The sequence below is a fragment of the Stegostoma tigrinum genome, chromosome 2, assembly GCF_030684315.1.
Source record: "Stegostoma tigrinum isolate sSteTig4 chromosome 2, sSteTig4.hap1, whole genome shotgun sequence".
NCBI classification, from domain to species: domain Eukaryota; kingdom Metazoa; phylum Chordata; class Chondrichthyes; order Orectolobiformes; family Stegostomatidae; genus Stegostoma; species Stegostoma tigrinum.
Genome location: NC_081355.1, coordinates 108,301,334 through 108,328,085, shown reverse-complemented (window position 1 = coordinate 108,328,085; position 26,752 = coordinate 108,301,334). Strand labels below are relative to the sequence as shown.

Genomic DNA, 26,752 nt, shown 5'->3' with positions numbered 1-26,752 from the left:
GGTTCACCTGCACATCTGCCAACGTGGTATACTGCACCCACTGTACCCGGTGTGGCTTCCTCTACATTAGGGAAACCAAGCGGAGGCTTGGAGACTGCTTTGCAGAACACCTCCGCTCAGTTCGCAACAAACTACTGCACCTCCCAGTCGCAAACCATTTCCACTCCCCCTCCCATTCTTTAGATGACATGTCCATCATGGGCCTCCTGCAGTGCCACAATGATGCCACCCGAAGGTTGCAGGAACAGCAACTCATATTCCGCCTGGGAACCCTGCAGCCTAATGGTATCAATGTGGACTTCACCAGTTTCAAAATTTCCCCTTCCCCAACTGCATCCCTAAACCAGCCCAGTTCGTCCCCTCCCCCCACTGCACCACACAACCAGCTCAGCTCCTCCACTCCACCCACTGCATCCCAAAACCAGTCCAACCTGTCTCCGCCTCCCTAACCTGTTCTTCCTCTCACCCATCCCTTCCTCCCACCCCAAGCCGCACCCCCATCTACCTACTAACCTCATCCCACCTCCTTGACCTGTCCGTCTTCCCTGGACTGACCTATCCCCTCCCTACCTCCCCACCTATACTCTCTCCACCTATCTTCTTTTCTCTCCATCTTCGGTACGCCTCCCCGCTCTCCCTATTTATTCCAGAACCCTCACCCCATCCCCCTCTCTGATGAAGGGTCTAGGCCCAAAACATCAGCTTTTGTGCTCCTGAGATGCTGCTTGGCCTGCTGTGTTCATCCAGCCTCACATTTTGTTGTTTTCCTGGTAAACTGCATAGTTTTAGCTCTACCACTTAATTTTTTTTCACTTGTTACGTACCACAAGTTATTTTTATTGTCAGTTACACCAGCACAGGCCAGACTGATTTTTTTGAGCAGCATCCCAGTTTTAGAGAACGTTAACAGCAGTCATTTGTCTTTGTGGATTCCGAAGTATAGGGCTGGGTCTTTGGATGTGTCAGACACAGCAAAAAAAAATCAAGGAATGACAAACTGTAAAGGTAAATTTCAATGAAATTCAAACGCCGCTTCTGGTCCTCACTTTGGGGCTTTGGAAACGTGAATTTTGTCTTAGAAAAAGCAATGGACTAACTGTCAGATCAAGTTGTAAGGTAATACACCCCTCTCCCAAAAACAACCACAAAAAAACACTGTTCAATCAGCACCTTCTGATTTTGGATTAATGGAAACAACAGTGAAATGTGTGCTGAAAGCCTGAGCAGAGTATCATTGGACTATCCCTTTAAGAACCAATGAACAATGTTTCCATTTTGTAGCTTTTTAAAGGATGTGTGCTGACATTCATTGGGCAGAGAGGGAGCTTTGCTGAAGTTACCTGTTAGTCATAGCTACCTGGGGGAGTGCAGGTTGCTTGGCTCAGCTGTGCTGCATTGACCCAGCATTCAGCCTCTGCAGCATGGACGAAGCAGAGCTCTGACTTCCCGGGGATCGTGCTCCTTCCCATATGCTTATTGGTAAAAGTTTCCAAAAGTTAACGTCCACATCAAAGATGGAAGATCGCCCTCGTACCATCAGCACAACGAGCAGCACCTACACTGTGTCCTTCAGCTCGACGGCCAGAGGCTATGACAGGGCTTTCCTTAAGACCCTGCCGGGACTCCTAATGGCATCAGAAATTGTAAGTTACTGCGGGAGGGAGGGCTGCTTTGAAAAGAGGTTACCGATATGGCGTGCCTAAGAGATTGTTTTGTAACGGGAAAATTGTTACACCTTGAAGGCATAAATCTTCTGTTTTCCTTTAGAACTGATTTTATACGAAAAGTATTTTTTTAAATATCCAGGCGAGTTTATGTAAAGCTCTAGCTTTACATATGGTACGTAGAGAACAAAATGTCATCTTGAGATGGTCGGGCGGGGGATAATTGGATCAGCGCCCCAGTTTAAAGCCATGCCTGTCCTTTATTATTGAATGTTTCAATAATAAATTCGGCGTCAACTTATATAATGGAGATTGGGACCGTAAACTTTATAGTTACAGACTGCTGACAGACAGGTAATGCGGTGGTGTTACAACTCAAGAAACGTGCTATCGGCCCATCCATTCCGTGCACGTTCGTGCTCTAACAACATGAGCGCATTGATCTGGGCTGTTCTCACATCTCTTTATCACCCTTTTCTTCACCTAGGCAATCCAATCTGGAAAGTGGAGATGGTTTGGTTTACTGATGTGTGGGGTGAATTACAACGTGACAAATTTCCACAGCCGATTTCCCCGCCCCGGTTGAATTTCGTTAGCGCAGGATAGATGTTTCAGTTGATTGAGATGAGAACAGCTTTTATTTCGCATCCAGCAGTTTTATGCGCAAGCATTTCAAAAGTAGTTCAAAGAGGAAGAAATTCTTAAATTCATAAACTAATTTCAAGTGTGCACTTTTCAAGGAAAAAAAAAGATTGTGATATTTTTCTATTCTCTTATGGGATGTGGGCATTCTGGCCAGCGTTTATTGCCCATCCCTAGCTGTCCTTGAGAAGGTAGAAGTGAGCTGCTGCAGTCCACCTGCTGTGGGTTGACCCACAATGACATTCAGGAGGGAATTCTAGGATTTTGGCCACCAGTGACAATGAAGGAACAATGATATATTTCCAAATCAGGAAGGTGAATGGCTGGGAGGGGAACTTGAAAATGTTGGTGTTCCCATGAATCTGCTGGCCTTGTCCTTCTAGATGGAAATGGTCGTTGGTTTGGAAGCTGCTGTCAAAGGAATCGTGCTTGATCTCTGCAGTGCATCTTGTAGATGGCATATGTACTATTGCTGAGCACTGGTGGGGGAGGGAGTGGATGTTTGTGGATGTGATGCCAAGCAAATGTGCTGTGTTGTCCTTGATGGAGTCAAGCTTCTTGGGTAGTGAGTATAAGGCAAGATGAGTTATGGGTGAGCAAGGAAGAGGTGAGGTGATCATTTATGATTATGAATGAATCTTTTTTAAAGAGGAAAGGGATCAGAGCAGTGAGGGATGAAGGCTGGGGGCATGGGGTCAGGTAGTGGGATGGAAGCATGAGTGAGGAGAAAGAAAATGGACTGAACTGAAGCCACAATCTTCCTGCAACCCCTGGCCTACATATAGCTTAAGCTGTTGTCAGTGCCTCAAACAATTGCACCAGAAGTGAGACTTCCTACACCTGAAGTGAAGAATGACAAAGGAACAATGAGGTACTGGGATGGCATAAGAGAGGCTGAAATATATAGAGACAAGTTGCCATTATCCCACCAGACCATTGAGCTGCTGCCTCATTAGAGAGAACCAACTGGTGGTGATTTAACACTAGGGTCAGTATTGCCTTAGGCAAGGAAAGGTTGAGAAGGAGTCTGTATGGTAATCTCAGCTGGTGCATGAATGAACCCACATTGTTGGCATCATGAATCAGCCACTGAGCTAGCAGCCGCTAATACAATCAACAATTAAAGGAGTGGCCTTATTCTCCCACCTCCTCAATTCAACACATAGTTAATGAACTGCCAGTTTAAAAAATCTGTGAACTATTCTAGACAGCATTTTATGTTTGCAATTTCTATAGATTATAGTTTATCTTAAATTTCATTGCATCAGGTCAAGTAGAGTCAAGGACCCTTCTGCTGAACCTACTGCACCCCCTGTTGCCATGTCCTCCCTGCAGCTGATGAATTTGTGCACCTCTATGTTGAATGTCGCTTGGAGGATGCACTGTGTGTGTTAAGAGCACAGAATGTACTCTCGATTGGGTACTTCAATGGACATCACCAAGAGTGGGAGCACCTACTACTGACTGAGTCCTGAAGGGCATGACTACAGATTGGGTCTCTAGCAGGTAGTGAGGGGTTGGGGTTGGAGGGGGGGGGGGGGTGTAAAAATGTGTTTGATCTCCTCTTCATCAGTCTACCAGTTGCAAAAGCATCTATCCATGACAGAATTTGTAAAAGTGAGCATCACAGTCCTTTTGGAGATGAATTTCCATGTTTACATTGAGGATACCCACCCGTGGAGCTGGATGAACTTTGGATCATTCGGGAGGCTGAGGGGGTGATCGAGTAGAGTTATAAGGAGGTGGTCACACCCAAGGTACAGGAAAAAGGTAGCTGGGTGACTGTTGGGAAGAGGAAAGGGAATAGGCTCTCAGTGCAGGGAATTCCTGTGGCAGTTCCCCTCAATAACAACAAGTATACCATTTTGAGTACTGTTGGGGGGGGGGGGGTACGACTTACCGGGGTAAGCCATGGGGTACAGGTTTCTGGCACAAGGTCGGCCACTGTTGCTCAGAAGGGAAGTGGGGAAAGGAGGAGAGTGTTAGTCACTGGGGACTCCATAGTTAGAGAGACAGATAAGAGATTCTGTGGGAACGAGAGAGACACGCGGTTGGTGTGTTGCCTCCCAGGTGCCAGGGTTCATTATGTCTCAGATCGTGTTTTCATGATCCTTAAGGGGGGAGGGGGAGAAACCCCAAGTTGTGGTCCATGTCGGCTCCAATGACATAGGTAGGAAAAGGGATGGGAATGTAAAGCTGAAATTCAGGAAGCTAGGGTGGAAGCTTAGAGCTAGAACAAGCAGAGTTGTTATCTCTGGTTTGTTACCCATGCCACGTGCTAGCGAGGTGAAGAATAGCAAGAGAGAGCAGTTGAATATGTGGCTACAGGGATGGTGCAGGATGGAGGGTTTCAGGTACCTGGATAATTGGGGCTCATTCTGGGGTAGGTGGGACCTCTACAAATGGGATGGTCTACACCTGAACCAGAGGGGTACCGATATACTAGCGGGGAAATTTGCTAATGTTCTTAGGGAGGGTTTAAACTAATCCAGCAGGGGGATGGGAACCTGAATTGTAGCTCCAGTGTACAGGGGGTTGAGAGTAGTGAGGTCATGAATTAGGTTTCACGGTCGCAGGAGTGTACTGGCGGGGAGGAAGGTGGTCTGAAGTGTGTCTACTTCAACGCCAGGAGCATTCGGAATAAGGTGGGTGAACTTCCAGCAAGGGTTGGCACCTGGGGCTTCGATGTTGTGGCCAATTTGGAGACATGGTTTGGGCAGGGACGGAATGGTTGTAAGTGCTAAGGTCTAGGCCCGACACGTCAGCTTTTGTGCTTCTAAGATGCTGCTTAGCCTGCCATGTTCATCCAGCTCCACACTTGTTATCACAGGAATGGATGTTGCAGGTTCCGGGGTTTAGATGTTTCAGTAAGATCAGGGAAGGTGGTAAGAGGTGGAGGTGTTGCATTGTTAGTCAAGGACAGTATTACGTGGCAGAAAAGATGTTTGATGAGGACTTGTCTACTGATGTAGTGTGGGCTGAGGTTAGAAACAGGAAAGGAGAGGTCACCCTGTTAGGAGTTTTCCATAGGCCTCTGAAAAGTTCCAGAGATGTAGAGGAAAGGATTGCAAAGATGGTTCTGGATAGGACTGAAGGTAACAGTGTAGTTGTTATGGGGTCTGTAACTTTCCAAATATTGACTGGAGATGCTATAGGTCGAGTACTTTAGATGGGTCAGTTTTTGTCTGATGTGCGCAGGAGGGTTTCCTGACAGTATGTAGATAGGTCAACAAGAGGCAAGGCCACATTGGATTTGGTTATGGATAATGAACCAGGCCAGGTGTTAGATTTGGAGGTAGGTGTGCGCTTTGGTGATAGTAACCACAATTTGGTTACGTGCACTTTGATGGACAGGGATAGATATATATACCACAGGGCAAGAGTTATAACTGGGAGAAAGGCGATTAGGCAAGATTTAGGATGGAGAACAAAACTGCAGGGGCTGGGCACAATTGAAATGTGGAGCTTGTTCAAGGAACAGCTACTGCGTGGCCTTGATAAATATGTACTTGTCAGAGAGGGAGGAAGTGGTCGAGCGAGGAAACCATGGTTTACTAAAGAAGTTGAACCTCTTGTCAAGAGGAAGAAGGAGGCTTATGTAAAGATGAGGCGTGAAGGCTCAGTTAGGGCGCTTGAGAGTTACGAGTTAGCCAGGAAGGACCTAAAGAGAGCTAAGAAGAGCCAGGAGGGGACATGAGAAGTCTTTGGCAGGTAGGATCAAGGAAAACCCTAAAGCTTTCTGTAGGTATGTCAGGAATAAAAGAATGACTAGAGTAAGATTAGGACCAGTCAAGGACAGTAGTGGGAAGTTGTGCGTGGAGTCCGAAGAGATAGGAGAGGCGCTAAATGAATATTTTTCATCAGTATTCACACAGGAAAAAGACAATGTTGTCAATGAGGTTACTGAGATACAGGCTATTAGATCAGATGGGATTGAGGTTCATAAGGAGGAGGTGTTAGCAATTCGGGGAAAATGTGAAAATAGAAGTCCCCTGGGCAGGATAGGATTTATCCTAGAATTCTCTGGGAAGCTAGGGAGGAGATTGTGGAGCCTTTGGCTTTGATATTTATGTTGTCATTGTCTACAGGAATAGTGCCAGAAAACTGGAGGATTGCAAATGTTGTCCCCTTCTTCAAGAAGCGGAGTAGAGACAACCCTGGTAATGATAGATCAGTGAACCTTACTTTGGTTGTGGGTAAAGTGTTGGAAAGGATTATAAGAGAAGATTTATATTCATCTAGAAAGGAATAATTTGATTAGGGATAGTCAACATGGTTTTGTGAAGGGTAGGTCGAGCCTCACAAACCTTACTGAGTTCTTTGAGAAGGTGACCAAACAGGTGGATGAGGGTAAAGCGGTTGATGCGGTGTATATGGATTTCAGTAAAACATTTGATAAGGTTCCCCACGGTAGGCTATTGCAGAAAATACAGAGGCTGGGATTGAGGGTGATTTAGTGGTTTGGATCAGAAATTGGCTAGGTAGAAGAAGTCAGAGGGTGGTTGTTGATGGGAAACGTTCATTCAGGAGTTTAGGCACTAGTGGCGTACTGCAAGGATCTGTTTAGAGGCCACTGCTGTTTGTCATTTTTATAAATGACCTGCATGAGGGCGTAGAAGGATGGGTTAGTAAATTTGTGGATGACACTAACGTTGGTAGAGTTGCGGATAGCGCAGAAGGATGCTGCAGGTTACAGAGGGATGTAGATCAGCTGTAGAGATGGGCTGAGAGGTAGCAAATGGGAGTTTAATGTGGAAAAGTGAGGTGATTCACTTTGGAAGGAGTAACAGGAATACAGAGTACTGGGCTAATGGTAAGATTCTTGGTAGTGTGGCTGAGCAGAGAGATCTTGGTGTCCATGTGCATAGGTCCCTGAAAGTTGCCACCCAGCTTGATAGGTTTGTTAAGAAGGCATACGGTGTATTAGGTTTTATTGGTAGAGGGATTGAGTTTCAGAGCCATGAGGTCATCTTGCAGCTGTACAAAACTGGTGTGGCTGCACTTGGAGCATTGCGCATAGTTCTGGTCGCCACATTATAGGAAGGATGTGGAATCATTGGAAAGGGTGCAGAGATTTACCAGGATGTTGCCTGGTATGGAAAGACTGAGGGACTTGAGGCTGTTCTTCATTAGAGAGAAGAGGGTTAACAGGCAACTTAATAGAGACATACCAGATGGTCGGAGGATTAGATAGGGTGGACAGTGGGAGCCTTTTTCCTTGGATGATGATGATGGCTAGCATGAGGCGACATAGCTTTAAATTGGGGGATGATAGATATAGGACAGATGTCAGAGATAGTTTCTTTACTCAGAGTACTAAGGGCGTGCAACAGTAGTAGACAGTACCCTGCCTTCAACAGTAGTAGACTCGCCAAGTTTAAGGACATTTAAATGGCCATTGGATAAATGTGGATGATAATGGAATAGGGTAGGTTAGATGGGCTTTAGATTGGTTTCACAGGTCAGCGAATCATCGAGGGCCAAAGGGCCTGTACTGTGCTGCAATGTTCTATGTTCTATCATACACTGTCTCTATGCCAAATGGGATAGATTTCAAACGTCTATAGCAAATCATAACTAGATGTCTATGAGGCATTGTGAACCCTGAGAAGCAGCGGAATTGTATTCAAACACAATCTCTGGGCTCATGGACTCAGCCTTGTTTTAATGAAGGGTGTGGCGAGAACAGCACCTGCTAAAAATGAGATGTCAACCTGGTGAAGCTACGAAACAGGATTGCCTATGTGCCAAATAGCATAAGCATCCAGTGATAGAACTAAGCAATTGCACAGCCGGCAGATCAAATGCAAAATTTAAAATGCTTCCATATCCAGTTGTAGGTAATGATAGATAACTGAATAACTGACTGGAGCTTCACCAATATTGTCATCTTCAATGACGGGAGAGTCTAACACACCAGTGCAAATAATATTTTTAGCAATAAGACTCCATATATCATGGAAAGAGGCCATTCAGCTCATTGATTCTGCACCAAAGAACATCCGACCGAGAACTAGCCCCACCACTCTATCTCCGTAACCTCCCATTTTACCTTGGCTAATCCACCTTGCCTGCACACTAAAGGGCAATTTAGCACAGCTAATCCATCTAACCTGCACATATTTGTTTGGGGGATAAACAGAGCATCTGGAGAAAACCCATGCAGACATGGAGAGAACATGCAAAAATCCACAGATGGTTGTCAAGGCCGGAACTGAACCTGGGTCCCTGGCTCTGCGGTAGCAGTGCTGACCACTGAACCACTGTTGCCCAGATGTGGTGGATGATCTACCTCTGCCTCCTCTCCAGGTCCCCAGCATCATAGATGCCACTCTCCACCCCTCAATCTTCCTGCCACATGATATTGAGAAATGGTTGAAGGCAGTGCAATCTGCAAGGGCTTTGGACCCTGATAGCATTCTGTTTTAGTATTGATGATGCATGATACAGAATTTGTTGCTGTCTGAGCCAAGCTTTCACAGTACAGTTACTACAGATTGGGTCTCTTGCAGGTAGTGAGGAATGAAAAAATGTGTTTAACCTCTTCTTCACCAGTCTACCTGTTGCAAAAGCATCTATTCATGATGGAATATGTAAAAGTGAGCATCACACCATCCTTATGGAGATGACTGGGACAAATCTGGAAGACTGTCCAATATTTCCTGTTCAGATGCAGCACAACAGATTTACTCCTTTTATCCATTGTTCTGAATCACCAGCCAAGTGTAGAAGGTGTCATTCACCGTGCTTTCAAGTAGTTAAGTGAAATAAAGTTCAATGAAGGGCTGTGGATTCTGGCAATCTGAAACAAAAACAGAAATGCTGGAGAATCTCAGCAGGTCTGGCAGCATCAGTAGGATGGAAGCAGAGTTAACGTTTTGAGTCCAGTGACTCATCCGAATTGATGACTTGAGTGACCAAACTCAAAACATTAGCTCTACTTTGTATTTCACCGATGCCACCAGATCTGCTGAGCTCCATTAGCAATTTCTAGCATCAAGTGAGAACTGCTCATTGATGCTCAGTTTGGCTTCTGTCAGCAACATTTGCACCATACAAATATCCAACAGGAGAGAATTCAACCATTGTTCCTTCATGTTCAATGGCATTGGCTTTAGTAAATCTTCCACTATCAACATCCTGAACGTTATCATTGACCAGAAACTGAAGCAGACTAGCAAATAAATGTTGCAGCTGTTAAAGGATAGTAAGAACTGCAGATGCTGGAGTCAGATAAGTGTGTGGAGCTGAGGAACACAGCAGACCAGGCAGCATCGGAGGAGCAGGAACGTTGATCTTTTCTGAAGAAGAGTCCCAAGCCGAAACATCAGCTTTCCTGCTCGTCTGCTGCCTGGCCTGCTGTGTTCCTCTGACTCCACACTGTTGTATCTAAAGGCTAGTTAGACTGTGCAGAGTAACTCTGCATTTGGCTCACGAAAGCCTGGCCGCCTCTGAGAAGACACGAGTCAGAAGTGTTATACTCTCTCCACTTGCTTGGATGAGCGCAGCTCCAACACTGCTTTAGTGTGACATCATCCAGAACACAGCAGCTAGCTTGATTGGCACTTGAGTGTAACATCTCCATCACCGCACCACCATCCACCACTAAATCACAGTTGTTATAATGTGTAACATCTACAGGATACACTGCTAAATCTACAAAGTTCCTTTATGAATTTGCTCTTGTATACAAGAGCCTTGGAGAGAATTTGCAACAATTACTCTGACGTTGCTCCTTTTATAGTAAATGTAAAAAAATATTATTGCATTGTACTTCCAGTTTCTTTTTGTTTTGAATAAGGAAGTTGCACCATGGTATTTGGTAAAGATTTGTAAACTCTTAAGGGCAGTTATGGATGAGCAATAAATGTTTGCTTACCCAGCAATGCCCACATAAATGGAAACAGCATGCTGGAAGGCTGCCAAATGCTTACCTGGTATTTGTCATGCAAAGCCCACATATCCAGACACCAGTAAAACATCGGTAGGATGGCAAATGACTTGTAATTAGTTTAATTGGATGCCCACCTCTTAGTGTGAGAGTCGGGCACACCTTTGAGGCTTCCACTTTTTTGTTTGTATACCTTGGGATGGGAAGGTATCAGGCTCCTATCCCAGTACATTCTCTTTCCATTTTAGAAAGCCCCTACCTTCCAGAGGTTTGATCAATCCCATTGCATGTGTAACAATCCGGACAATTTTCTTGTGTTCAGTCTATTAACTGTGATGCCATATTGCGAACTATGATTTTAACATCCTTGCATTGGAGCAGTGTACTGGGTTCTAATTTTTCCAAGAAAGCAGCTAAATTGAAGTTTTGAAGTTCTTTTTATGCAAGTTTCTTTTTTATTTTGTCTTTTTCCAATGGCTGAGTATATGTAAATTGATATAACATGTTCTCCTGTTGATGGCATGGTTTTAAAACAAAAAGTAGTTCTGGTTTTACCAGAATCACTGAAATTCAGGCGTTGCGACTGCTTCGATTCAAGGAATGGATACGAACTGAATGCCAGACAAGGTGAGAGGCAACACTTGACCAAGTAAGACATGAAAGAGCCCCAGTGAAACAAAGGTCAACTGGGGCTACAAGAAAAACTCACGTAGCAGGAATCACATTTGTGTTACAACTACGAGGTTTTGTAAACTTGATATTTTGGACTGTTGCGTTGATAGGGTGACGTGAATAGAATCATCTGATCTGCTATAAATTCTACCTGACTACAAGCCTGTATGGCTTGGTTACCACAGGACCAGGATTCATGTGCTGTTCTACTACCTGTGTTGGGTTTAATCCTTAATTGTCCTGAGGACAGTTTAAGAGCATAAGTAGTTCCGACCAGGTAAAGATGGCAGTTTTCTTCACTGAAGGACATTAGTGAGCCACATGGGTTTTTCTGACAATCAGCAATGGATTCATGGCCATCATTAGGCTCATAATTCCGTACTTGCCACATAATTCCCAAGCATCTGACCTGCCCTTGTCCCCAAAATACTTGTGCTTGCTGCATTTCAGTTTCTGATCAGTGATAACCTGTGATTTTGATGGTAGGGAGTTGAAGGAATGGCAATGCCATTGCAAGCCAGGACGAGATGATTCAGTTCTTTCTGTTTTGAGATGGTCATTGCCTGACACTCGTGTGGCATGAATGTTACTTGCCACTTACTGGCCAAAGGCTGAATGCAGCAAGAACTGAAAAACACATACTCCCAGATTATTTGCGTATCTGATGATGCAGAACTTTGTGAATGTTTAATCAGCAGGGTAAAAAATTCAGTTTGAACAGCTGCTATGGGTAAGATCCTATGACCACATACCATGTACCTCCGGTTCAAAGGGGATCTTTGTTTGTGGCCTCTTGAACTTGGTTTTTGGCCAAGTGATCTGTCTAGGTGTCCTGCAGCCGTTAGTCCTCTCCACTGTCACAGGTACATGCGTGCACATTCTCTCAGATTAGATATCTGGCAGATGATTTCCTGGCTCTCTAGCCAGCATCAGACTTCCTATGCACAAGCCCATAGGACATAGGAGCAGAAGTAGGACCAGTGGATCTGTTCTGCCAGTCAATGAGATCACTGCTGATCTGATAATCCCTACCTCCCTTTTCCCGCCTCTTCCCCATAAGCCTTGATTCCCTTACTGATTAAAAATCTGTCCGTCTCAGTCTTGAATATACTTAATGACCAGCTGCTATGGTCTTGTCAAAGAATTCCAAAGATATACCATCCTCTTGAGCAAAATTTCTCCTCATCATTGTGTTAAGTAGGTGATCCCTTACTCAGAGATTATGCTGTCTGGTCTGAGTGGTGCCATCCCCTTACCATGGTTCTTGAGCTTTGTGATTCTGTTCTTTATAAACGCCTACAGACAGAGTTTTGCTCAGCAACAAACTTGTCATTTCAACAAGTCAGTACCTCAGAATATTGAGTTCCTAGCTTTGATCTCTGTTTGTAACAATGTCTGTATAATGGTTATAAGATCATATGCATTAGCCTCTGTCATTAATTTATTATTATTTTGTTCCAAATACAATATGCTTTCAAGTTTTTGAAAACCCACTAATTTTGCCTTTTTGCTTCTCTTTTCTTTGTTTATACACTTTTTTCTTTGTCCACTTCTGTCCCATTGAAATCATTATCCAAGTAGCTGTCCTGAAATACAGCTGCATTCTTTTGCTTTTTAGGCCGATAATTCCCTTCTCCCAAACTCTGCACACCCCTTCCAATGACTGTAAAGCCCTATTTATTTGACTTAAAAGGATACTGATCTGAGCAAAGTTCAAGTGAAGCCTATCCCACTAGAACAGCTCCCTTCTACTCCAGTAATGATGCAAATGCCCCACAAATGGAAAGCTATTCCACCCACACCGATCTTTGAGTTAAGCAGTTAGCTTTCTCTTTTTTTTTAATATTTTGGCTTCATTGACCCTATACCAGTTTGCCTATTGGCCAGGTAGTGAACCGGAGATTATTACCTTGCAGGTTCTGCATTTTAAGTTTGCACTTAACTGTTCAAATTCTTTCTGCAGACCTTCTCTCCTCATCCTATCCATGGTCTTCCAAGGCCATTTGCACACTCACCCCTGAAAGTCTGTAACTGAACACCAGCCATGCTGCTGCCATTGGAGTATCCCAGTGCGGGAGTACTAGGCCAGCCAAAGACTCTTAGTAGATGGACACTAGGAGAAATGTAGTGGACTTTTGCTTGCAATTTTATTTCTACATCGTGGCTGAGAGAAAACTGTGATGGAGAGAAGGTAAGGTGTGGTTCTGTTGGCCAATGAAAAGTTGGGATTGCAAATGATTGATTTGGTTTTGTACTTGGAAGAGTTAATCAAAGACAGCCTGAGTATTATTTAGATCTCCTTCTTAGATCTAGCTCCTCAGTTGCTTGCCATATACTTGATGAGGGAACAGCCCTTACCAACCGTGAGGTTGTGGAACATGTTACAGACCAACAGAATATTGTTACATGTGCAACTGAGTACTGTTTTTAGCGTTCCAGGCAGCAGAGGCGTATCAATACTTCTGTGATCTTTCCATTAGATTTTCTGTGACAGCAAGCCTCCCTCTGGAGACATGCTGCACACTGAATTTCTCAACTGTATCATTAGTTCCCATATAAGTAAGAATGGCACACTCGAGGCAGTATGTGTATTCAGTGACCCCATAAAAAAGCATGCCATTCTATTGCACTTGACTGCTTTCTCTGCCTCCTTCTTTCTCCAGCAAGAAAGCATGATGAATAGTTGGTTCTCTTTTTAAATAAAGAGCCTTAGTGTTCTCCATTTATGTGCAATTGCGAATAGAAAATTGTAGGATGCTGCAAATATCTTCAATTCCAACCTGGAAGACCCAAATACATAATGTTCATATTTCTCTAGCAACCTTCATAACCTAGTTCATCATGGTCTTTTCCTGCTTGGAAAGTGCAGTGTATCTGCAGGAGCAGGTAGTTTTTATTGTCACTGTTCTTACCAAAGTACAGATGGCTTACTTAGTCACTCTCTAAAATTCTGGTCTTGAATTGCTCTTTGAATATCCTCAGTGGATGTGCTGTCCTGCTGAGAGTCCTCCACTGCCCTCTCTTCCTTCCCAGCGGCTTGACTAATTCTCTGTGGCCTCAGATTTGGAGAATAAACATATCGTATGTCATGTCTGGGGAAAAACCAATTCGTGCAAAAATTTGCCAGATCTCTCACTGGGATGCTTGTAGGGGTTTGAAACAATTTTATAGGAAACATTATTTATTTGTAGAATTGTAGCAGTAGTGAGAGAAAATCACAGCAGCCGACTGGTAAATAGTTAATGATGACATGCTGATGTAGTGGAAGAGCAGGGGGTCCTTCCTACTGTTGAACATTTAGTCAGCATTGCAGATTGACATGACTTTGGAGTTCAAACCTTCTCAATCAGCATGCAAGGCTTATTTTGACGGCATGATCTTACTGCTGTGCACAACTCCAATGGATACCGCTGCATGGGTGGTAATACCTGCAGCAGTGCAGAGCCCAATATGATTTGCTCCACACATGCCAGTCCTGATCCATAACACCTTTTTAGAGCCCTAGGGATACGTCTATTCAACATGCGCTATGGAGTCTAATTTTCACCATTCATGTAGTCAGCTTATATCATGCCTGAAATGAGTCTTTTCTAAAACATAATTGTTTATGGATTTGTAGTATTTTCCAGTTTGTTTCACTGTCCTATTATCATTGTTTTCACTTGTATTTCTGAAACAATGGTCTTTCACCACATTGTTCTCTTCTAACTTGCTCCTGGAGGACAGATGTACAGGAAACAGCTATTCTAGAGCATTGTAGCGTTTCGAGCATGTTAAATGTGCAACAGTAAAGTACGACAGTGATAAAATTAGAAAAGAATGGAATGTGTATGAACATCAGCATAGAACATTAGGCCAAAAGAGCTATTTCTGTTTCTATTCTGTACATTTCATGTAGGGCATCGCAGCCAAAAGTGACATCCACTTTTCATCTTGAGATGCAGAATATCCATTTGGGTTAAAAATAAAAGCAAATACTACAGATATTGGGGATCTGAAATAAAAACAGAAATTGCTGAAGCAATACAGCAAGCCTTGCAGTATCCATCAACTCAGTTGATGTTGCACACCTGATTTGACTGCTCTTTTAGTATTTCTAATTTCTTTATTAGAAATGAAGAACTTTGCTTATGATTTTAAATCAACTTGTACCCATCCCACCTCTCAGTACAGTTCACTGCTTCTAAAATGTGTATTTTGCTTTGAGACTACACTCTTGTAACAGCTCCATGTGGTGCTTTTATACAGCACTGTGACTCCCACACAGGCACCAGTTCATTGCTGTAATGCCTGCTGCATAACTTGTGTTTTACTGCTGAAAAGAAGCCAGCTCCTGGAGTCAATCAGTTCCTGGGAAGTGATTGATTACTCCACAAGTCTGTCTAACATGACAAATCTATACCTATGTGGGTAATGTAATGAACACTGATACAGACCTGTGATGTGCAACTTCTCTCAACTTAACACCACAAAAATCCTGGAACATTTGAAATAAATAACAGGTGAATAAACGCTGTGCAGATCAGGGTCTGATGAGATGTCAGCTTGACCTACATCATTAACTCTTTCTCTCCCCCACAGATGCTACCTGTTTAGCATTTCCAGCATTTTAAAATCTCTACTGACCATCCCCAGTTAACTAATGGTCTATATTCTTCTGGATTTAGACTTCAATGTTTCCAGACTCCATTGCTAGCCCAAAATCTTGTATCCTAATTTTCATCTCTGTATGGGCTTATACAGTAAATTTGGCAGGACTTGCATGGCACTTTTTCTGCCAGGTTGTTTTACATCTAAGGCAAGCATGGCAGTGTAGGGAGGAGCAAAACATCTGCAATTAAACCCAGGCTCTATCTTCAGTATTAATTTGTCATCAGGAAAATATTAGAAGCTGTTATTAAAGACATAGCAGGGCACTTGGAAAACATCAAGGTAAACAGGGAGAGTCAACATGATGTTATAAAAGGGAAATCATATTTTAACTAAATGATTGGTGTTTTCAGCAAAAACATGTGCTTTGGATAAAGGGGTATCAGTGGATTTTTAATAAAAATTATTCATTTATGGAATGTGGGTGTTGCTGGCAGGGCCAGCATTTAATGCCCGTTCCTAGTTGCCCTTGAGAAGGTGTAGGTGAGCTGCTGCCTTGCACTGGTGCAGTCCACCTGCTGTGGGTTGAGCCACAGGTATTAAGGAGGGAATTTCAGGATTTTGACCCAGCTCCAGCGAAGGTGCATCAATTATATTTCTTAGTCAGGATGGTGAGTGGCTTGGAGGAGAATTCGAAGGTGGTAGTGTTCCCATGTATCTGCTGTCCCTGTCCTTCGAGGTGGAAATGGTTGTAGGTTTGGAAGGTGCTGTTTGAGGAATTTTGAATTTCCGCAGTGCATCTTGTAGATAGTACACACTGCTGCTACTGAGCTTCGGCAGTGATGTATCATCACTAAGATGCTTGTAGATGTAGTGCCAATAAAGTGGGCTGCTTTGTCCGGGATGGTGTCAAGCTTCTTGAATGCTGTTGGAGCTGCATCATCCAGGCAAGTGGGGAGTATTCTATCTCACTCCTGACTTGTGCCTTGTAGATTGTGGACATGCTTTAGGAAGTCGGGAGGCCAGCAACTAGTGGCAGTATTCCTAATCTCTGGCCTGCAATCATAGCCACTGTTAATGTGGTGAGCCCAGTTGAGTTTCTGGTCAATGAAAACCCCCAGGATGTTGATAGTGGGGGATTCAGTGATAATGACACCATTGAATGTCAAGGAGTGGTGGTTAGATTGTCTCTTATTGGTATTGGCCATTGCCTGTATTTGTGTGTTGCGAATGTTACTTGCCACTTGTCAGCCTGAGAGTGGATATTGTCCTGCTCTTGTTGTATTTGAACATGGACTGCTTCAGTACCTGAGGAGTCACAAATGCATAATTATAGGCAAACATCCCAACTTCTGACCATTTATAACGGAGGGAAGGTCAGTGATGAAGCAGCTGAAGATGGTTGCACTGTGGATACGACACTGAGGAACTCCTGCAGGTGTGTCCTGGAGCTGAGCTGACTGACCTCCAACAACTACACCCGTAGGGGCCTTGTAGTGTTATTGCTGGCCTGTTAATCCAGAGACCCAAATAATGTTCTGGGGAACCCGCCATGGCAGATGGTGGAATTTGAATTCAATAAATATCTGGAATTAAGAATCTAATGATGACCATGAATCTGTTGCCGACTGTTGGGGAAAAACCCATCTGGCTCCATATTGTCCTTTTAGGGAAGGAAATTGCCATCCTTACCTGGTCTGGCCTACGAGTGACTCTAGAACCATAACAATGTAGTTGACTCTTAACTGCCCTCTGGGCAATTAGGGATGGACAATAAATGCTGCCAAGCCAGCAACACCCTCATCCCGTGAATGAATAAAAGAAAAAAAATCTACCTATGTGTCTGGTATGACTCCAGTCGGAGAGTTTGCCCCTAATACCCATTGATTCCAACTTTGCTAGGGCTCCTTGATGCCACACTCAGTTGATTGCAAGCTTGATATCAAGGGCTAACACTCTGTCCTCACCTCCGTAATTCACCTCTTTTGTTCTGTTTGAATCTAGGCTGTAATGAGGTCTGGAGCTGAGTGGCCCTGGTGGAACCCAAACTGGGTATCACCTGAGCAGGTTATTTCTGAGCAGATGCTGCGTGATAGCACTGTTGATGACACCTTCCATCACTGTACTGATGATTGAGAGGAGACTGATGGGATGGTAATTGGCCGGGTTGGATTTGTCCTGCTTTTTGTGTACATAAAATACACTGGCAACTTTCAACGTTTTTGGGTAGATGCCAGTGTTGTAATTGTACTGTAACACCTTGGCTAAAGGAGTAGCAAGTTTCTGTGCACAGGTCTTCAGTACTATTGCTGGAATGTTGTCAGGGCCCGTAGCTTTTGCAGTATCCAACGTCTCCAAATGTTTCTTGATATCATGTGGAGTGAATTGAATTGGCTGAAGACCAGTATCTGTACTGGGGTCCACTGGAGGAGGCCGAGATGGATCATCCACTCTGCACTTCCGGCAGAAGATTGCTGCAAATGCTTCAGCCTTATCTATTGCACTGATGTGCTAAGCTCTTCCATCATTGAGGATGTGGATATTCATGGAGCTTCCTCCTCCAGTGAGTTGTTTAATTGTCCACCACCATTCACGACTGGATGTGGCAAGACTACAGATCTTAGATCTGACCCGATGGTTGTGGGATTGCTTAGCTCTATCGCTTGCTGTTGTGCTGTACTTCAGTTTCCAGAAAGTATTTGATTAAAGTGCCACATCAAAGGTTACTATAGAAAGTAAAACCTCAGTGTAACTGACAACTAGCCAATCTTCTAATCCACTAAAATTAACAGGAAGCAGATGGCAAAAATGGGCCTGCTTTTGGCTGGCAAGATGCACCGAATGTTCCTCAGGAATCAATGCTGGGACCTCAAACTTATTATATAAATGGCTTGGAAAGAACCAAGAGTATGTCTATTAAACTTGTTGGTGAGGCAAAGGAAATTAGGAAAGTAAGTTGTGAAAAGAGCATAAGGAGGCTATAAAGGAATATAGGTGCATAACAAGAATGGGCAAAGGTTGGATAAGTGGAGTGTATAATGTATCCACTTAGAAAGAATTTAAAAAAATATTTTTTATAATTGGTGAGAGACCACAGAACTTGAGGTGCAGCAGGACCTGGGCTTCCCTAGTGTAGCAATCACAAAGTTAGTATGCAGGTATAGTAATAATTAGGAAAGCTAATAAGATATTATTTATTTCAAACAGAATCAAATACCAAAGTAAGGAGGTTGTGCTTGACTTCTAAGGATATTGGTGAGACCACATCTGGGGAAATTTTGTGCAGTATTCATCTCCTTATCTAAGTAAGACTGTAAATATGTTGGAAGTAGTTCAGTGAAAGTTACTAGACAAATACCTGAAATGGGCAGGTTGTTTCATGAAGAAAGGTTGGACTGGATAGGTCTGTACTCTCTGGAGTTTAGAAGGAGGAGATGACTTGATTGAACCATAAGATCCTGAGGGGTCTTGTGAAGGTGCATGTGGAGAGGATGCCTCCTCTTATCTAAAACCAGGGATCATTGTTTAACTATAAGGGGTCGCCCATTATAAGACAGATGAGGTGAATTTTCTTTTTCTTAATGATGGTTGTGTATCTTTGGAACTGTCTGCATCAAAAAATAGTGGAAGCAGAGGTTTTTAAGGTAGTGGTAGAAAGATCCTTGGTAAGCAAAAAGTTGAAAGGTTACCACAGCAAGGCAAGAATCAGACCCCAGCATGATCTCATTGAATGGAGGAGCAGGTTGGAGGGGCCAAATGGCCTAATTTGCTCATAATTCCTGTTTTATATTAGCATGATATCTCCCTATATCAACATTTAGCATATATATTGGCACCAAATATGAAAGAGGGGAACAAGAGATACTTATTCCCCTTTTGTAAAGGGTTCAAGATATATTTTTAACTTGAATAAACAGATGGCTGAAGTAGTGACCTCACATATTTTACATGATTTGACTTGGGCTGTGACTAAAGGTTTTACCAAGTGTTTAGCTCTCCATGTTTTTAAGTTTCAAAATTTTGGAAAATAAATATGCATACTTTTTTGTCTCTTAAGCCTTTTCTTAACTATCCTGAGCTCTTGATCTGAGACATATTGAGTGGAAGCTCTGCCTTTCAGAGAGATGGGAAAGTGAAAGGGACATTCTTGAATTGTATTGCATCTAATGTTCCTGCTAGTTGGTAAACAAGGTCCTTGGTGATATTTTGAGAGCAGGGTATATAGCATGGGTTAGTTCTATGTACACTGAACTTGATGCATACAGATCTGGATCAGGGTGTGTACCAGCAAAAATGAACATTTCTAAGCAAAGGTTTTTCTATTTGTATTATTTCAAACTCATGTCTTAATCTAGACAATTGGTTAATTCCTGTCTAATTTTCAGATGGCATCTCTGCTTTCGTAGGTCTTAGCAGATTGTACTTGACCTTCTGTTAAAACATACCTTTTGTAGTTGTATTTAATTTTTACTGCTGAATTATAAGAATAGACTCCTTTTAAATACAGGTTCATTGTTCAAGGGTTTCTTAACCTGGCTAGAGTGCTAATTATTGCACTCTTTTTCATTGTAGAAAATAATAGCCCAGCTTTTATAATAGCAACACTATCTCCCAGTATATATGTTAGTTCCATTTATTCCCGCACCCTACACCTCCAAAAAAAATTTCTGGTATTTTATCCTTGTATAATGAGGTTGAAGGATTGAGAGATAAACTTGAGAAGGAGGGTGAATTAGAGTGACTCGATTCAAAGAAAAATTGCGGGAATGGAAGACTGGATGAAGACCATAAGATACAGGAGCAGACTTAAGCCATTCAGCCCATTGAATCTGCTCAACCATTTGATCAAGGCTGATATATTTCTGAAACCCATTCTCCTGCCTCCACCCTGTAACCCATCAACTTCTTGCTAATCAAGAACCTATCTATCCCTGTTTTAAAGATCCTCAATAACTTGGACTCTGCAGTCCTCAGTGGCAGTGAATTCCACAGGTTCACTCACCACCCTCTAGCTGGAGATTTTCCTTCTCATCTCCATTCTAAAATGTCATCACTTCACTCTGAGGCTGTGCACTCAGGTCCTAATCTCCACTACTAGTGGAAACATCCTGTCTACATCCACTCTATCCAGGCCTCTCCGTATTCTGTAAGTTTCAAACAGATCCCCTCTGCCACCTCTGAAACTTCAAGTACAGACCCCAGAGTCCTCAGCCAGCCCTCCTCTGACAGGCCCTTCATCCTTGTGATGATTCTTGTAAACCATCTCCAGACCTCCTCCAAGCTAGCACATTTTTCCTCGGATATGGGGTCCCAAACTGTTTACTGTATTCTAGACGCAGTCTGACCAGAGCCTTCTACAGCATCAACTATATATCTCTGCTGTTGTATTCCAGCCCCCTCAAAATGAATGCTAACATTCCAATTACCTTCCTAATTGCCAACTCAACCTGCATGTTAACCTTGAAAGAATCCTGAACTAAGACTCCTAAGTCCCTTTTTGTGTTTCAGATTTTCAATGCCTCTCCCTATTTAGAACGCATAACCTCACACACTCTCTTTCTCCCATTATATTCCATCTACCCCTTCTTTGCCAATTCTCTTAGCCTGTCCCAAGTCCTGCTGCAGCTTCCCCACTTCCTCAGCACTATCTGTCCCTCCACCTATCTTTGTGTCATCTGCAACCTTAGCAACAATGCCCTCAGTTCCTTCATCCAAATCGGTAACGCATAACATGAATAGTTATGGTCCCAACACTGAACCCTGCACAACTTCGTTACTGGCTCTCATCCTGAAAAAGACTTCTTTTTCCTTATTCTTTGCTTTCTGCCAGTTATCCAATCCTCTGTAGCTGCCAGTACCTTGCCTCTAACACCATCGGCTCTTTCTTAGCAGACTTCTGTGTGGGCTTCTGGAAATCCAAATAGATAACATCCAATGACTCTCCTTTGTCTAACTTGTTCGTCACATCCTTAAAGAATTTTACCAGATTTTTTTGGGCATGACCTCTCATTGACAAAGCAGTGCTGACTCAACTCTATTTTGCCATGCATTCCACAACCCCCTCCTTTCAATAGTAGACTCAAATCTTAGTAACCACTGAGGACAGGCTAACCAGCCTATAGTTTCCTGTCTTCTGTCTCCTTCCTTTCATAAACAGGGGTGTCGCATTAGCTGTTTTCCAGTCCTCAGGCATCTTTCCTGACTCCAATGATTCGCAAAAGATCACAACTAATGGCTTTACAATGTCCTCTGCTTTCTCCTTCAGAACTCTGGGCAGTAGTCTGTCTGGTTTGTGTGATTTATCCACCTTCAGACCTTTTTCAGCTTCCCCAGCACCACCTTCTTAGTGGCAGCCACTACACTTCCCTCTGCCCCTGACGCTGTTGAAGTTCTGGTCTGCTGCTGGTGTCTGCCACTGTGAAAACTGATGCAGTGTACATATTTACTTCCTCTGCCATTTCTTTCTTCCCTATTACTACTTCCCCAGTCTCATTTTTCCAGTGGTCCAATGTCTACTCCTACCTCTCTCTCTCTTGTCTTTTTCGATATTGTTTTAAAAAAAACTCATACAATTATTATTATTAGCCAGCTTACCCTACTATTTCATCTTCCCATCTTATTACTTTTAGTTATCCTCTGCTGGTTTTGAAAGGTGTCCCAGTCCTTTGGCTTCCCCCTAAACTTCACCACATTGTATGTATGTTTTTTGTGTGGTCTTGCTTTTTCGCTGTTCCTGACTTTCCTTGTCAGTGGTGGTTGCCTCGCTCTTCCTTTTTAATGTTTCTTCTTCCTTCGGATGAATTTCTGATGTGCCTCCCAGATTATCCCCAGAAACTCCTGCCATTGATGCTTCACTGTCTTCCCTGCTAGGTTCCCTTTCCTATCAACTCTGGCAGCTCCTCCTCATCTCTTTTTTGTAGAGAAAGGAACAGCTTGACTTGTAAGTTTTTTTCCCCCCGAGGTACGCAAGTCACTCCAATCCATGTCACAGATGAGAACTCATGATTTTAAAACAGCTTCTTAACTTTGTTATGCAACAATTTAGATATGCATAATCTAAATAGACAGAAAAGCATACAATTCTGACCAGTGAGAGTGGCTTACTGATCCTGCAGAAACAGTCATGTCTGGTGCAGTGTCTGTAGCTTGCAGTGCTAACCTTCTGCTCAAAGTTAGGGACCACTCTCCCTACACATTGTCTATCTGAAGATTGGTCCATTGCCTGAAGACTGCCCAATGCCTCTGAGCACCCATTTTTCTAGCTTCTCTCTGAAGACTTTTTTTTTCTTTTTAAAGCTTTGAGTAGATCAATAAAAGGCAATAGGAACTGCAGATGCTGGAGAATCGGAGATAACAAGGTGTAGAGCTGGATGAACACAGCAGGCCAAGCAGCACCTTCGGAACAGGAAAGCTGACGTTTCAGGCCTATACCCTTCTTCAGAAATGGGGGGACGGGGAATGAGGTGCTGAAATAAATAGAGAGAGAGGGAGGTGGATAGAGGAGAAGCTAGGTGGAGAGGAGACAGACAAGTAAGAGGTGGGGATGGAGCCAGTAAAGGTGAGTGTAGGTAGGGAGGCAATAGATCAGTCCAGGGAGGGTGGACAGGTCAAGGGGGTGGGATGAGGTTAGTAGGTAGGAAATGGGGGTGTGGCTTGAGTGGGAGGAGGGGATAGGTGACGGGAAGAATGGGTTAGGGAGGTGGGGATGAGCTGGGCTGATTTTGGCATGTGGTATGGAGAGGGGAGATTTTGAAGCTTGTGAAATCCACATTGATATCATTAGGCCGCAGGGTTCCCAAACAGAATATGAGTTGCTCTTCCTGCAACCTTCAGGTGGCATCGTTATGGCACTGCAGGAGGCCCAGGATGGACATGTTGTCTGAGGAATGGGAGGGGGAGTTGCAGTTGTTTATAGCGAACCGAGCGTAGGTGTTCTGTAAAGCAGTCTCCGCTTGGTTTCCCCACCGTAGAGGAGGCCACGCCGGGTACAGCGGATGCAGTATACCGCATTGGCAGATGTGTATGTGAACCTCTGCTTGATGTGGAAAGCCATCTTGGGGCCTGGGATGGGGGTGAGGGAGGTGGTGTGGGGGCAGGTGTAGCACTTCCTGCTGTTGCAGAGAAAAGTGCCGTGTGTGGTGGGAGGGGGGGGTGGGGGAGGGGAGGGGAGGGGAGTGTGGAGCGGACGAGAGTGTGGTCCCTCTGGAAAGCAGACAAGGGTGGAGAGGGAAAAATGTCTTTGGTGGTGAGGTTGGATTGCAGATGGTAGAAGTATCGGAGGATGATGCGTTGGTGGGGTGGTATGTGAGGACGAGGGGGATATTTCAGAACCCCCTTCCCCCCCCCCCCCCATTTCTGATGAAGGGTCTAGGCCCGAAACTTCAGCTTTCCTGCTCCTAAAATGCCATTGATCTGTTCAATCCCTTTCTAACGAATGAAGAAATGACCTAAGAATTCGGGGAGTGACCTGACCCGGCCTTGCCCATCACCTATCTCACTTTACCTCTGCATAGGAGCCATTTGTTACCCTTATCGCATTAAGAGGCTGTAAGCTGCCAGTTTCAGTGAGGAATGTTGATATGGAAACCTGAACCTTAACATTTCTAGGGGTTGTTTTTGTCTCTCCCAAAAGGAGTAAAAACAACTTTTTCTGCTTTACCATATATAGCACCATATGAAATCCATTATATTTTGAACATTGTTGTAAAAAATGTTTAGAAATCAGACCATTCAGTGTAACCAGTCGATACCAGTGTTAATGCTCCACATGAGCGACTCCCCACTGCTGCTACATCTAATTCTATCAGGTTTCCTTATGTTTCTTTTTCTCTCACTGTAGTTACCTATCTTTCCCTTAAGTGTCTCTATGCTATTCACTGCAGTGAATCCTTGGCTTTATTTCACACTGAGGTGAGCTTTGTGCACCCTAGGTAAATGTCAGGGTAAGCCCACATCCACTTAGCCAACTCAGCCCCTTTAATTCTTCAGGTGATGGCCCTTTTAATGCAGGAGGCCTTCCCTTTTTATGGAGGTATCAACCAATCAGCGACAAGCAGCCCTACACACTGGCAGTGCCAAGCAGGATGGATGCTGCTATTAATTTTGTGCAGTTCGGGTAGGGAGTGGCATTTACTGGTGGCTAGAACAAGACAAAGCAAATGGATAGTTTTTAGGGGTGTGGTGTAGAGGGTTCTCTGACACTACTGTGTCAGAAGGGTACACACTCCTTTCACTAACCAACCCACCTACGTGCTGGGTGCAGACCTTGTCCCACCATCTGTTATTTTGGAACACTAGTGGGATAAGACCAAAAGATATAAGAACAGGAGTAGTTGGTTGGCCCCTCGAGCCTGTTCCTCATTTGAGTAAGATGATGTAGATCAGAAATTCCTCACATTCACTCTTGTGCATTTTTTCTGTAACCCTTGTATTCCCCTATTGATCTAGAACCTATCCTGGCCTTCAATATACACAAGGATTCTACTCCCACAGCTCTCTGTGGCAAGGCATTCCAAAGACTCTCAAACCTCAGAAGAAATTTCTCCACATTTTGAATTAGCACCCCTTTTGCTCTGAGACTAGATGGTCTATCTAACTAATTGACTAATTCAGGGCTTCAAATGGGCAACTCTCTTGATGTCTGTCCCACTGCAACTGGACAGCATTTTTACAGAATCCTGACTATTCAAACAGTTATGCTGACAACTAATTTAAGACTGGCGGTTGGGTTTGCATTATGGAGCACTTGTGTGTATTGGAACCTACATGTATTGATATACTTGCAGACAGAAAGAAAATGTACTTTGCCTGTTTCATAGCAACAATACAGGCAACTGCATTCTCTGATAATAAAATGTGAGGCTGGATGAACACAGCAGGCCAAGCAGCATCTCAGGAGCACAAAAGCTGACGTTTCGGGCCTAGACCCTTCATCAGAGAAGGGTCTAGGCCCGAAACGTCAGCTTTTGTGCTCCTGAGATGCTGCTTGGCCTGCTGTGTTCATCCAGCCTCACATTTTATTATCTTGGAATCTCCAGCATCTGCAGTTCCCATTATCTCTGAAACTGCATTCTCTGGTTCATTTGTTATGGCAATCCTTGACTAAGTGCAGTCCTACTCTCCAGTTCTGTTTAAATTTTAAAAGCTTTTTGTTTGCAGTTAACTGTCAGTCATCATTCAAAATTGTACATTCTCCGTGACAGTGCCTTTACTTTGAGTCCTCTTGCCAACCAGTCACCACTCTCTCCTCTCTTAAAGTACAAATGTTGTTTTCTTTTTACTTTGGTATTTCCTGCACAGGTTCAGATGAGTGCAAAACTAAAAGTTTTGGCCAAATATTTCTTTTTCAGCAAAGCTAACATTTTATCATTAAAGGTTGAAAGACTTATTTTTCTGGGACTCAGGAAATGAGTAGTTAATTAGGGTGGAATTTTTCACTCTCGTGTAGCATGGGCAATAGCCATGAAACAGTAGCAAAAATAGAAAAAAAAACCTTAGTTTCTGTGCGAAGCGAGGGGGAAAAAAGTTTCTCCCTTTGGGATTTAAATGGTGAGTTCAAAACCAAATGAGTGGTGACACTGCAATTCCCTGTATTTTCTCCCCGCTTGGGCCTGGGTGGGATGCGTCAAGGGGTGGTGTGGACTTGTTGGGCCGAAAGGCCTGTTTCCACACTGTAGGGAATCAATCTAATCTAAACTCTCCTCGTTTCAATGCATATTTCTATTCTTCTTTCCTTCCCCCAAGAAAGTAGATAGTGCTAGTCGTGGATGTGACTGACCATAGGGTTAACCTGTGGCAGCAACTTGCCACTTGTTTCTCCAGCCTCTTGTCTAACTTGTGTCATCACTACAGCATACTCTGTATTCTCCGAGGATGTTGCCCTCTTCCATCCTCTACTCAACCAAGCTTGCTTTGTCAAATCACTAGCATTCCCTCTAATTTCCTCATTTCACTGCACACGTTCTCAAGAACCATTGTGCAGCAGCGATGTGCATACTAATCACTGCAGAGGGACGTTGCTCAGCACATCATCATCACCAACTCAGACAGCGCTTTAGAGCTTCAGGATTTCACTCAGCTGCACAGAGACACTTACGCACATGAATCTATTGCTCTTTGCTTCATCTCTTTGTGGTCGCTCAGAATTTGCCACCCTCTCTGGCTTGCACGTTGGGAGAGATAGCAAATTGCTGGGGGTCTGGAGCAGCCTATAGTCGAGACCAAGTGAGGATGGCAGGTTTCCTTCCCTAATGGACTGTAATGAACCTGATGAGTTTATATGACAATCAGAACA

At 43.7% G+C, this 26,752-nt stretch overlaps 1 protein-coding gene across 1 annotated transcript in view; it reads left to right on the top strand.

Moving 5' to 3' along the window:
* Positions 1-1,354: 1,354 nt before the first annotated feature.
* Positions 1,355-26,752, top strand: part of LOC125447079 (CKLF-like MARVEL transmembrane domain-containing protein 8) — a 44,049-nt gene continuing 18,651 nt past the window's right edge. The window contains exon 1 of the mRNA XM_048521178.1: positions 1,355-1,643. Coding sequence (XP_048377135.1) covers positions 1,470-1,643 — 174 coding nt within the window. The 5' untranslated portion in view covers positions 1,355-1,469. The remainder of the gene's footprint in view (positions 1,644-26,752) is intronic.